This window comes from Saccoglossus kowalevskii, chromosome 18 (assembly GCF_978046115.1).
Source record: "Saccoglossus kowalevskii chromosome 18, keSacKowa6.1, whole genome shotgun sequence".
Classification (NCBI taxonomy): Eukaryota; Metazoa; Hemichordata; class Enteropneusta; family Harrimaniidae; genus Saccoglossus; species Saccoglossus kowalevskii.
This window is the reverse complement of record NC_140658.1, coordinates 33,611,083-33,625,518: the sequence shown is the minus strand read 5'-3', so window position 1 is coordinate 33,625,518 and position 14,436 is coordinate 33,611,083. Positions and strand designations below refer to the sequence as shown.

Here is a 14,436-nt window from a genome sequence, read left to right as displayed (position 1 = left end):
TATGATGTGCCAAATACGAATAAAAATGTTACATAAATTGTGGAAATATAGTAGTAAGGTTAAAAAGTCAGATGGCTGTCAATCGACCATCCTTGACCAGATTTTGAAACAATGACAACTGACAGAGCACGTCCAAGATACAACATTTTCAAAAAACAAGATGGCTGCCAGTCGGCCATTTTGAATCGAATTGCTAAACCACAGCATGTGCATAAGTTCCACATAAGGTACTAGGCAGATGCAAAGAATGAACGGAATTGGCCTACTAGATTCTGAAATACGACTTTGGACAGACTGAGGGACGGACACATGGACAGACTCAGGAACTCGTAGACGGTCAGGGACATGTATCCTAACATGTATGATCTATGTACTAAATTTGAATGAAAACTGACAAAGCATGTTCAAAATAAGACATTTTCAAAAAACAAGATGGTCAGCCATTTTTGATCCAATTGTGAAATAAATCGTCGTGAACATGTATCCTAACATGTTTAATCTATGTACCACGTTTGAATGAAAACTGATAAAGCATGTCCAAAATAGTTGCGCTGCGTAGAAACTAGCTATATCAAGTATTGTTCAGAAATGAAAAAAAATCTATTTTAATACAGCATTCTAACCAAATGCACCATTATGTAATAATTATAAAGGGACGCCCATTTGAAATCATTGAGGATGGCTGAAAAGTTTGTGAAAACAAAAAGTTAAACATTAAATATGAAAATTACATGCAGGTTCTGTAGGGCGACAAGAAAAGAAATTTGGAGAAAAAAATAAGTTGAAAGTTGAGGCTGAAAACAGAAACATCCTTGCAAGATATTATTGGAATTTCTAGATTTATAAATCATTTATAATTTTATTTATTCACAGTCAAATGCAATAAAAATATATCATTTGTTTTTAAAACCCCAATAAATAAACAAGGATGAACTTAATGATTACGCATGTACACTTAATGTGCCATTAAAACACTATGAACACAACATGTACGCTAGGGGGTCATCTTCAACACTGCCCGATTACCTCGTGCAGGGTTCCACAGTCAACAAACTTGTAACAGCAATAGTGCACAAGTCAGACTCACTAAATACTCTGTCACCTCTGCTCAAGGTCCCCTAGGCAAATAGCAAGCCTTCAAACTTATTAGTTTATCAGGACTTTAATATTAGCGAGGCACTGTTACCTTAAATTTTATTCCAAGTAAAACAAAGTACACAGTTGTTGAAATGATATTCTTACTAACTAATATTCTTAATAAAACTCATTGAAATAATAAAAAGTATATTTTTTATTATGCCCTTTTAAACTTCTAGGGCGAAAGTTCAGCTTATCAGGTTGACCATGTTGGAAATGACATGAAAACTAGGCTGATCAACAAATGGTTTTATGCAAATTTGGCAGGCAGGCGCAAGACTGTACAATTTTGCATTCGACGAATCACACACAAAGTTTTGACGTCACTATGGTGCTATGACCTTTGTTTGTCTTGTTTTTACATTTGCAAAACGCAGCATCCCTATAGGACATATTTTGACCACAGACAACGTTTGAACTTTCACACATATATTTTATTCCTGTTATAACAGAGACATTTACTGAATGACAAATGTTACATGGGTCAAGGTAAAAGTTAATAATGAAATATTCATTGTGCAGGGGGGACTAGAAACAAACATTGATGGATGGCCGAAGAATATTCTTGTATACAATGTAAACAGAGAGGAATATTTCCAGTCCCCCCTCCCAACAAAAGAAAAATACTGGTATTCGTACTATGTTGTTGGGATGCAGTAACTGCATCAAGAGTTCAGGAGCTGGGTGATTAAGATGCATGTACTGTATTTGCTAGCAAGGGTTGGGGTTCTGCTATAATCTAAAACTCAACTTCAAAATCAAAATAATGAGGATCAAAATGATGTATTCTAATGTAACCATCTTCACCACCACTGCAAAAACTGAAATAAAAAAAAAAGGAGTTACAGTAAGCAGGTAGCGAATGGAAAGAAGCATTATCACATCAGACAACACAGTAGCGTGGGCTTGTCACAGTACCATGGGCAATGGTGGGATTGTCACAGTAGCTTGGGCATTGGTGGGATTGTCACAGTAGCTTGGGCATTGGTGGGCTTGTCACAGTAGCATGGGCATTGATGGGCTTGTCACAGTAGCATGGGCATTGGGTGGGCTTGTCACGGTACCATGGGCATTGGGTGGGCTTGTCACGGTAGCATGGGCATTGGGTGCGCTTGTCACGGTAGCATGGGCATTGGTGGGCTTGTCACAGTACCATGGGCATTGGTGAGCTTGTCACGGGAGAATTAGCATTGGTGAGCTTGCCACAGTAGCATGGGCATTGGTGAGCTTGTCGAAGTAGCATGGGCATTGATGGGGTTGTCACAGTACCATGGGCATTGGTGAGCTTGCCACAGTACCATGGGCATTGGTGAGCTTGCCACAGTACCATGGGCATTGGTGAGCTTGCCACAGTACCATGGGCATTGGTGGGCTTGTCACAGTAGCATGGGAATTGGTGGGCTTGTCGAAGTAGCATGGGCATTAGTGAGCTTGTCACAGTAGCATGGGCATTGGTGGGCTTGTCACAGTAGCATGGGCATTAGTGAGCTTGTCACAGTAGCATGGGCATTAGTGAGCTTGTCACAGTAGCATGGACATTGGTGAGCTTGCCACAGTACCATGGGCATTGGTAAGCTTGCCACAGTACCATGGGCATTGGTGGGCTTGTCGAAGTAGCATGGGCATTGGTAAACTTGTCGAAGTAGCATGGGCATTGGTGGGCTTGTCGAAGTAGCATGGGCATTGGTGGGCTTGTCACAGTAGCATGGGCATTGGTGGGCTTGTCACAGTAGCATGGGCATTGGTGGGCTTGTCACAGTGGCATTGGCAATGGTGGGCTTGTCACAGTGGCATTGGCAATGGTGGGCTCGTCACAGTAGCATGAGCATTGGTGAACTTGTCACAGTAGCATGGGCATTGGTGAGCTTGTCACAGTAGCATGGGCATTGGTGGGTTTATCACAGTAGCATGGGCATTGGTGAGCTTGTCACAGTAGCATGGGCATTGGTGGGCTTGTCACAGTACCATGGACATTGGTGGGCTTGTCACAGTAGCATGGGCATTGGTGTGCTTGTCACAGTAGCATGGGCATTGGATGAGCTTGTCATAGTAGCATGGGCATTGGTGGGCTTGTCACAGTAGCATGGGAATTGGTGGGCTTGTCACAGTAGCATGGGAATTGGTGGGCATGTCACAGTAGCATGGGAATTGGTGGGCATGTCACAGTAGCATGGGAATTGGTGGGCATGTCACAGTAGCATGGGAATTGGTGGGCATGTCACAGTAGCATGGGAATTGGTGGGCATGTCACAGTAGCATGGGAATTGGTGGGCATGTCATAGTAGCATGGGAATTGGTGGGCATGTCACAGTAGCATGGGAATTGGTGGGCTTGTCACAGTAGCATGGGAATTGGTGAGCCTGTCACAGTAGCATGGGCATTGGTGGGCTTGTCACAGTAGCATGGGAATTGGTGGGCATGTCACAGTAGCATGGGAATTGGTGGGCTTGTCACAGTAGCATGGGAATTGGTGGGCATGTCATAGTAGCATGGGAATTGGTGAGCTTGTCACAGTAGCATGGGCATTGGTGAGCCTGTCACAGTAGCATGGGAATTGGTGAGCTTGTCACAGTAGCATGGGAATTGGTGGGCTTGTCACAGTAGCATGGGAATTGGTGAGCCTGTCACAGTAGCATGGGCTTGTCACAGTAGCATGGGAATTGGTGGGCTTGTCACAGTAGCATGGGAATTGGTGGGCATGTCATAGTAGCATGGGAATTGGTGAGCTTGTCATAGTAGCATGGGCATTGGTGGGCATGTCACAGTAGCATGGGCATTGGTGGGCATGTCATAGTAGCATGGGAATTGGTGGGCATGTCACAGTAGCATGGGAATTGGTGGGCTTGTCACAGTAGCATGGGAATTGGTGAGCTTGTCACAGTAGCATGGGAATTGGTGAGCCTGTCACAGTAGCATGGGTTTGTCACAGTAGCATGGGAATTGGTGGGCTTGTCACAGTAGCATGGGTTTGTCACAGTAGCATGGGAATTGGTGGGCTTGTCACAGTAGCATGGGTTTGTCACAGTAGCATGGGAATTGGTGGGCTTGTCACAGTAGCATGGGAATTGGTGGGCATGTCATAGTAGCATGGGAATTGGTGGGCATGTCATAGTAGCATGGGAATTGGTGGGCATGTCATAGTAGCATGGGAATTGGTGGGCATGTCACAGTAGCATGGGAATTGGTGGGCATGTCACAGTAGCATGGGCATTGGTGGGCTTGTCACAGTAGCATGGGAATTGGTGAGCTTGTCACAGTAGCATGGGAATTGGTGAGCCTGTCACAGTAGCATGGGCTTGTCGCAGTAGCATGGGAATTGGTGGGCTTGTCACAGTAGCATGGGAATTGGTGGGCATGTCATAGTAGCATGGGAATTGGTGAACCTGTCACAGTAGCATGGGCATTGGTGGGCTTGTCACAGTAGCATGGGAATTGGTGGGCTTGTCACAGTAGCATGGGAATTGGTGAGCTTGTCACAGTAGCATGGGCATTGGTGGGCAGGTCACAGTAGCATGGGCATTGGTGAGCCTGTCACAGTAGCATGGGCATTGGTGGGCTTGTCACAGTAGCATGGGCATTGGTGGGCTTGTCACAGTAGCATGGGCATTGGTGGGCTTGTCACAGTAGCATGGGCATTGGTGGGATTGTCACAGTAGCATGGGAATTGGTGGGCTTGTCACAGTAGCATGGGCATTGGGTAAGCTTGTCACAGTAGCATGGGCATTGGTGGGCAGGTCACAGTAGCATGGGAATTGGTGGGCATGTCATAGTAGCATGGGAATTGGTGAACCTGTCACAGTAGCATGGGCATTGGTGGGCTTGTCACAGTAGCATGGGAATTGGTGGGCTTGTCACAGTAGCATGGGAATTGGTGGGCATGTCACAGTAGCATGGGAATTGGTGGGCATGTCACAGTAGCATGGGAATTGGTGAGCTTGTCACAGTAGCATGGGCATTGGTGGGCAGGTCACAGTAGCATGGGCATTGGTGAGCCTGTCACAGTAGCATGGGCATTGGTGGGCTTGTCACAGTAGCATGGGCATTGGTGGGCTTGTCACAGTAGCATGGGCATTGGTGGGCTTGTCACAGTAGCATGGGCATTGGTGGGATTGTCACAGTAGCATGGGAATTGGTGGGCATGTCACAGTAGCATGGGCATTGGTGGGCATGTCACAGTAGCATGGGCATTGGTGGGCTTGTCACAGTAGCATGGGCATTGGTGGGCATGTCATAGTAGCATGGGAATTGGTGGGCTTGTCATAGTAGCATGGGAATTGGTGAGCTTGTCATAGTAGCATGGGAATTGGTGGGCATGTCACAGTAGCATGGGAATTGGTGAGCTTGTCACAGTAGCATGGGCATTGGTGAGCCTGTCACAGTAGCATGGGAATTGGTGAGCCTGTCACAGTAGCATGGGCTTGTCACAGTAGCATGGGAATTGGTGGGCTTGTCACAGTAGCATGGGAATTGGTGAGCTTGTCATAGTAGCATGGGAATTGGTGGGCATGTCACAGTAGCATGGGAATTGGTGAGCTTGTCACAGTAGCATGGGCATTGGTGAGCCTGTCACAGTAGCATGGGAATTGGTGAGCCTGTCACAGTAGCATGGGCTTGTCACAGTAGCATGGGAATTGGTGGGCTTGTCACAGTAGCATGGGAATTGGTGGGCATGTCATAGTAGCATGGGAATTGGTGGGCATGTCATAGTAGCATGGGAATTGGTGGGCATGTCATAGTAGCATGGGAATTGGTGGGCATGTCACATTAGCATGGGAATTGGTGGGCATGTCACAGTAGCATGGGCATTGGTGGGCTTGTCACAGTAGCATGGGAATTGGTGAGCTTGTCACAGTAGCATGGGAATTGGTGAGCCTGTCACAGTAGCATGGGCTTGTCACAGTAGCATGGGAATTGGTGGGCTTGTCACAGTAGCATGGGAATTGGTGGGCATGTCATAGTAGCATGGGAATTGGTGAACCTGTCACAGTAGCATGGGCATTGGTGGGCTTGTCACAGTAGCATGGGAATTGGTGGGCTTGTCACAGTAGCATGGGAATTGGTGGGCATGTCACAGTAGCATGGGAATTGGTGGGCATGTCACAGTAGCATGGGAATTGGTGAGCTTGTCACAGTAGCATGGGCATTGGTGGGCAGGTCACAGTAGCATGGGCATTGGCGAGCCTGTCACAGTAGCATGGGCATTGGTGGGCTTGTCACAGTAGCATGGGCATTGGTGGGCTTGTCACAGTAGCATGGGCATTGGTGGGCTTGTCACAGTAGCATGGGAATTGGTGGGATTGTCACAGTAGCATGGGAATTGGTGGGCTTGTCACAGTAGCATGGGCATTGGGTAAGCTTGTCACAGTAGCATGGGCATTGGTGGGCAGGTCACAGTAGCATGGGAATTGGTGGGCATGTCATAGTAGCATGGGAATTGGTGAACCTGTCACAGTAGCATGGGCATTGGTGGGCTTGTCACAGTAGCATGGGAATTGGTGGGCTTGTCACAGTAGCATGGGAATTGGTGGGCATGTCACAGTAGCATGGGAATTGGTGGGCATGTCACAGTAGCATGGGAATTGGTGAGCTTGTCACAGTAGCATGGGCATTGGTGGGCAGGTCACAGTAGCATGGGCATTGGTGAGCCTGTCACAGTAGCATGGGCATTGGTGGGCTTGTCACAGTAGCATGGGCATTGGTGGGCTTGTCACAGTAGCATGGGCATTGGTGGGCTTGTCACAGTAGCATGGGCATTGGTGGGATTGTCACAGTAGCATGGGAATTGGTGGGCATGTCACAGTAGCATGGGCATTGGTGGGCATGTCACAGTAGCATGGGCATTGGTGGGCTTGTCACAGTAGCATGGGCATTGGTGGGCATGTCATAGTAGCATGGGAATTGGTGGGCTTGTCATAGTAGCATGGGAATTGGTGAGCTTGTCATAGTAGCATGGGAATTGGTGGGCATGTCACAGTAGCATGGGAATTGGTGAGCTTGTCACAGTAGCATGGGCATTGGTGAGCCTGTCACAGTAGCATGGGAATTGGTGAGCCTGTCACAGTAGCATGGGCTTGTCACAGTAGCATGGGAATTGGTGGGCTTGTCACAGTAGCATGGGAATTGGTGAGCTTGTCATAGTAGCATGGGAATTGGTGGGCATGTCACAGTAGCATGGGAATTGGTGAGCTTGTCACAGTAGCATGGGCATTGGTGAGCCTGTCACAGTAGCATGGGAATTGGTGAGCCTGTCACAGTAGCATGGGCTTGTCACAGTAGCATGGGAATTGGTGGGCTTGTCACAGTAGCATGGGAATTGGTGTGCTTGTCACAGTAGCATGGGCATTGGTGGGCTTGTCACAGTAGCATGGGAATTGGTGAGCTTGTCACAGTAGCATGGGAATTGGTGGGCTTGTCACAGTAGCATGGGAATTGGTGTGCTTGTCACAGTAGCATGGGCATTGGTGGGCATGTCATAGTAGCATGGGAATTGGTGTGCTTGTCACAGTAGCATGGGCATTGGTGGGCTTGTCACAGTAGCATGGGAATTGGTGGGCTTGTCACAGTAGCATGGGAATTGGTGGGCTTGTCACAGTAGCATGGGAATTGGTGTGCTTGTCACAGTAGCATGGGAATTGGTGGGCTTGTCATAGTAGCATGGGAATTGGTGGGCATGTCATAGTAGCATGGGAATTGGTGGGCTTGTCACAGTAGCATGGGAATTGGTGGGCATGTCACAGTAGCATGGGAATTGGTGAGCTTGTCATAGTAGCATGGGAATTGGTGAGCTTGTCACAGTAGCATGGGCATTGGTGAGCTTGTCACAGTAGCATGGGCTTGTCACAGTAGCATGGGAATTGGTGAGCCTGTCACAGTAGCATGGGCTTGTCACAGTAGCATGGGAATTGGTGGGCTTGTCACAGTAGCATGGGAATTGGTGGGCATGTCATAGTAGCATGGGAATTGGTGGGCATGTCATAGTAGCATGGGAATTGGTGGGCATGTCACAGTAGCATGGGAATTGGTGGGCTTGTCACAGTAGCATGGGAATTGGTGAGCTTGTCACAGTAGCATGGGAATTGGTGAGCCTGTCACAGTAGCATGGGCTTGTCACAGTAGCATGGGAATTGGTGGGCTTGTCACAGTAGCATGGGAATTGGTGGGCATGTCATAGTAGCATGGGAATTGGTGAACCTGTCACAGTAGCATGGGCATTGGTGGGCTTGTCACAGTAGCATGGGAATTGGTGGGCTTGTCACAGTAGCATGGGAATTGGTGGGCATGTCACAGTAGCATGGGAATTGGTGGGCATGTCACAGTAGCATGGGAATTGGTGAGCTTGTCACAGTAGCATGGGCATTGGTGGGCAGGTCACAGTAGCATGGGCATTGGTGAGCCTGTCACAGTAGCATGGGCATTGGTGGGCTTGTCACAGTAGCATGGGCATTGGTGGGCTTGTCACAGTAGCATGGGCATTGGTGGGCTTGTCACAGTAGCATGGGCATTGGTGGGATTGTCACAGTAGCATGGGAATTGGTGGGCATGTCACAGTAGCATGGGCATTGGTGGGCATGTCACAGTAGCATGGGCATTGGTGGGCTTGTCACAGTAGCATGGGAATTGGTGGGCTTGTCACAGTAGCATGGGCATTGGTGGGCATGTCATAGTAGCATGGGAATTGGTGAGCTTGTCACAGTAGCATGGGCATTGGTGGGCATGTCACAGTAGCATGGGCATTGGTGGGCTTGTCACAGTAGCATGGGCATTGGTGGGCATGTCACAGTAGCATGGGCATTGGTGGGCTTGTCACAGTAGCATGGGAATTGGTGGGCCTGTCACAGTAGCATGGGCATTGGTGGGCATGTCATAGTAGCATGGGAATTGGTGAGCCTGTCACAGTAGCATGGGAATTGGTGAGCCTGTCACAGTAGCATGGGCATTGGTGGGATTGTCACAGTAGCATGGGAATTGGTGAGCTTGTCACAGTAGCATGGGAATTGGTGTGCTTGTCACAGTAGCATGGGCATTGGTGGGCCTGTCACAGTAGCATGGGCATTGGTGGGATTGTCACAGTAGCATGGGCATTGGTGTGCTTGTCACAGTAGCATGGGAATTGGTGGGCATGTCACAGTAGCATGGGCATTGGTGTGCTTGTCACAGTAGCATGGGCATTGGTGTGCTTGTCACAGTAGCATGGGCATTGGTGGGCCTGTCACAGTAGCATGGGCATTGGTGTGCTTGTCACAGTAGCATGGGCATTGGTGGGCTTGTCACAGTAGCATGGGAATTGGTGGGCTTGTCACAGTAGCATGGGAATTGGTGGGCATGTCACAGTAGCATGGGCATTGGTGTGCTTGTCACAGTAGCATGGGCATTGGTGTGCTTTCCACAGTAGCATGGGAATTGGTGGGCATGTCACAGTAGCATGGGCACTGGTGTGCTTTCCACAGTAGCATGGAAATTAGTGAGCTTGTCACAGTAGCATGGGCATTGGTGGGATTGTCACAGTAGCATGGGCATTGGGTAAGCTTGTCACAGTAGCATGGGCATTGGTGGGCTTGTCACAGTAGCATGGGCATTGGTGGGATTGTCACAGTAGCATGGGCATTGGTGGGATTGTCACAGTAGCATGGGCATTGGGTAAGCTTGTCACAGTAGCATGGGCATTGGGTAAGCTTGTCACAGTAGCATGGGCATTGGGTAAGCTTGTCACAGTAGCATGGGCATTGGTGGGCTTGTCACAGTAGCATGGGAATTGGTGGGCTTGTCACAGTAGCATGGGAATTGGTGGGCATGTCACAGTAGCATGGGCATTGGTGAGCTTGTCACAGTAGCATGAGCATTGGTGAGCCTGTCACAGTAGCATGGGCATTGGTGAGCTTGTCACAGTAGCATGGGCATTGGTGGGCATGTCACAGTAGCATGGGAATTGGTGGGCATGTCACAGTAGCATGGGAATTGGTGAGCCTGTCACAGTAGCATGGGCATTGGTGAGCTTGTCACAGTAGCATGGGCATTGGTGGGCATGTCACAGTAGCATGGGCATTGGTGGGCATGTCACAGTAGCATGGGAATTGGTGGGCATGTCATAGTAGCATGGGCATTGCTGGGCAGGTCACAGTAGCATGGGAATTGGTGAGCTTGTCACAGTAGCATGGGCATTGGTGGGCATGTCACAGTAGCATGGGAATTGGTGGGCATGTCACAGTAGCATGGGAATCGGTGTGCTTTCCACAGTAGCATGGGCATTGGTGAGCTTGTCACAGTAGCATGGGCATTGGTGGGCTTGTCACAGTAGCATGGGCTTGTCACAGTAGCATGGGAATTGGTGGGCTTGTCACAGTAGCATGGGAATTGGTGAGCTTGTCATAGTAGCATGGGAATTGGTGGGCATGTCACAGTAGCATGGGAATTGGTGAGCTTGTCACAGTAGCATGGGCATTGGTGAGCCTGTCACAGTAGCATGGGAATTGGTGAGCCTGTCACAGTAGCATGGGCTTGTCACAGTAGCATGGGAATTGGTGGGCTTGTCACAGTAGCATGGGAATTGGTGTGCTTGTCACAGTAGCATGGGCATTGGTGGGCTTGTCACAGTAGCATGGGAATTGGTGAGCTTGTCACAGTAGCATGGGAATTGGTGGGCTTGTCACAGTAGCATGGGAATTGGTGTGCTTGTCACAGTAGCATGGGCATTGGTGGGCATGTCATAGTAGCATGGGAATTGGTGTGCTTGTCACAGTAGCATGGGCATTGGTGGGCTTGTCACAGTAGCATGGGAATTGGTGGGCTTGTCACAGTAGCATGGGAATTGGTGGGCTTGTCACAGTAGCATGGGAATTGGTGTGCTTGTCACAGTAGCATGGGAATTGGTGGGCTTGTCATAGTAGCATGGGAATTGGTGGGCATGTCATAGTAGCATGGGAATTGGTGGGCTTGTCACAGTAGCATGGGAATTGGTGGGCATGTCACAGTAGCATGGGAATTGGTGAGCTTGTCATAGTAGCATGGGAATTGGTGAGCTTGTCACAGTAGCATGGGCATTGGTGAGCTTGTCACAGTAGCATGGGCTTGTCACAGTAGCATGGGAATTGGTGAGCCTGTCACAGTAGCATGGGCTTGTCACAGTAGCATGGGAATTGGTGGGCTTGTCACAGTAGCATGGGAATTGGTGGGCATGTCATAGTAGCATGGGAATTGGTGGGCATGTCATAGTAGCATGGGAATTGGTGGGCATGTCACAGTAGCATGGGAATTGGTGGGCTTGTCACAGTAGCATGGGAATTGGTGAGCTTGTCACAGTAGCATGGGAATTGGTGAGCCTGTCACAGTAGCATGGGCTTGTCACAGTAGCATGGGAATTGGTGGGCTTGTCACAGTAGCATGGGAATTGGTGGGCATGTCATAGTAGCATGGGAATTGGTGAACCTGTCACAGTAGCATGGGCATTGGTGGGCTTGTCACAGTAGCATGGGAATTGGTGGGCTTGTCACAGTAGCATGGGAATTGGTGGGCATGTCACAGTAGCATGGGAATTGGTGGGCATGTCACAGTAGCATGGGAATTGGTGAGCTTGTCACAGTAGCATGGGCATTGGTGGGCAGGTCACAGTAGCATGGGCATTGGTGAGCCTGTCACAGTAGCATGGGCATTGGTGGGCTTGTCACAGTAGCATGGGCATTGGTGGGCTTGTCACAGTAGCATGGGCATTGGTGGGCTTGTCACAGTAGCATGGGCATTGGTGGGATTGTCACAGTAGCATGGGAATTGGTGGGCATGTCACAGTAGCATGGGCATTGGTGGGCATGTCACAGTAGCATGGGCATTGGTGGGCTTGTCACAGTAGCATGGGAATTGGTGGGCTTGTCACAGTAGCATGGGCATTGGTGGGCATGTCATAGTAGCATGGGAATTGGTGAGCTTGTCACAGTAGCATGGGCATTGGTGGGCATGTCACAGTAGCATGGGCATTGGTGGGCTTGTCACAGTAGCATGGGCATTGGTGGGCATGTCACAGTAGCATGGGCATTGGTGGGCTTGTCACAGTAGCATGGGAATTGGTGGGCCTGTCACAGTAGCATGGGCATTGGTGGGCATGTCATAGTAGCATGGGAATTGGTGAGCCTGTCACAGTAGCATGGGAATTGGTGAGCCTGTCACAGTAGCATGGGCATTGGTGGGATTGTCACAGTAGCATGGGAATTGGTGAGCTTGTCACAGTAGCATGGGAATTGGTGTGCTTGTCACAGTAGCATGGGCATTGGTGGGCCTGTCACAGTAGCATGGGCATTGGTGGGATTGTCACAGTAGCATGGGCATTGGTGTGCTTGTCACAGTAGCATGGGAATTGGTGGGCATGTCACAGTAGCATGGGCATTGGTGTGCTTGTCACAGTAGCATGGGCATTGGTGTGCTTGTCACAGTAGCATGGGCATTGGTGGGCCTGTCACAGTAGCATGGGCATTGGTGTGCTTGTCACAGTAGCATGGGCATTGGTGGGCTTGTCACAGTAGCATGGGAATTGGTGGGCTTGTCACAGTAGCATGGGAATTGGTGGGCATGTCACAGTAGCATGGGCATTGGTGTGCTTGTCACAGTAGCATGGGCATTGGTGTGCTTTCCACAGTAGCATGGGAATTGGTGGGCATGTCACAGTAGCATGGGCACTGGTGTGCTTTCCACAGTAGCATGGAAATTAGTGAGCTTGTCACAGTAGCATGGGCATTGGTGGGATTGTCACAGTAGCATGGGCATTGGGTAAGCTTGTCACAGTAGCATGGGCATTGGTGGGCTTGTCACAGTAGCATGGGCATTGGTGGGATTGTCACAGTAGCATGGGCATTGGTGGGATTGTCACAGTAGCATGGGCATTGGGTAAGCTTGTCACAGTAGCATGGGCATTGGGTAAGCTTGTCACAGTAGCATGGGCATTGGGTAAGCTTGTCACAGTAGCATGGGCATTGGTGGGCTTGTCACAGTAGCATGGGAATTGGTGGGCTTGTCACAGTAGCATGGGAATTGGTGGGCATGTCACAGTAGCATGGGCATTGGTGAGCTTGTCACAGTAGCATGAGCATTGGTGAGCCTGTCACAGTAGCATGGGCATTGGTGAGCTTGTCACAGTAGCATGGGCATTGGTGGGCATGTCACAGTAGCATGGGAATTGGTGGGCATGTCACAGTAGCATGGGAATTGGTGAGCCTGTCACAGTAGCATGGGCATTGGTGAGCTTGTCACAGTAGCATGGGCATTGGTGGGCATGTCACAGTAGCATGGGCATTGGTGGGCATGTCACAGTAGCATGGGAATTGGTGGGCATGTCATAGTAGCATGGGCATTGCTGGGCAGGTCACAGTAGCATGGGAATTGGTGAGCTTGTCACAGTAGCATGGGCATTGGTGGGCATGTCACAGTAGCATGGGAATTGGTGGGCATGTCACAGTAGCATGGGAATCGGTGTGCTTTCCACAGTAGCATGGGCATTGGTGAGCTTGTCACAGTAGCATGGGCATTGGTGGGCTTGTCACAGTAGCATGGGCATTGGTGGGCATGTCACAGTAGCATGGGAATTGGTGGGCATGTCACAGTAGCATGGGAATTGGTGAGCCTGTCACAGTAGCATGGGCATTGGTGAGCTTGTCGAAGTAGCATGGGCATTGGTGGGCTTGTCACAGTAGCATGGGAATTGGTGAGCTTGTAACAGTAGCATGGGCATTGGTGGGCATGTCACAGTAGCATGGGAATTGGTGGGCATGTCACAGTAGCATGGGAATTGGTGAGCCTGTCACAGTAGCATGGGCATTGGTGAGCTTGTCACAGTAGCATGGGCATTGGTGGGCATGTCACAGTAGCATGGGCATTGGTGGGCATGTCACAGTAGCATGGGAATTGGTGGGCATGTCATAGTAGCATGGGCATTGCTGGGCAGGTCACAGTAGCATGGGAATTGGTGAGCTTGTCACAGTAGCATGGGCATTGGTGGGCATGTCACAGTAGCATGGGAATTGGTGGGCATGTCACAGTAGCATGGGAATCGGTGTGCTTTCCACAGTAGCATGGGCATTGGTGAGCTTGTCGAAGTAGCATGGGCATTGGTGGGCTTGTCACAGTAGCATGGGAATTGGTGGGCTTGTCACAGTAGCATGGGCATTGGTGGGCATGTCATAGTAGCATGGGCATTGCTGGGCAGGTCACAGTAGCATGGGAATTGGTGAGCTTGTCACAGTAGCATGGGCATTGGTGGGCAGGTCACAGTAGCATGGGAATTGGTGAGCCTGTCACAGTAGCATGGGAATTGGTGAGCCT

At 49.6% G+C, this 14,436-nt stretch overlaps 1 protein-coding gene across 1 annotated transcript in view; it reads right to left on the bottom strand.

Moving 5' to 3' along the window:
• Positions 1-1,549: 1,549 nt before the first annotated feature.
• Positions 1,550-14,436, bottom strand: part of LOC100369369 (eukaryotic translation initiation factor 3 subunit I-like) — a 70,153-nt gene continuing 57,266 nt past the window's right edge. Inside the window, exon 9 of the mRNA XM_085492670.1 lies at positions 1,550-1,958. Coding sequence (XP_085348796.1) covers positions 1,877-1,958 — 82 coding nt within the window. The 3' untranslated portion in view covers positions 1,550-1,876. The remainder of the gene's footprint in view (positions 1,959-14,436) is intronic.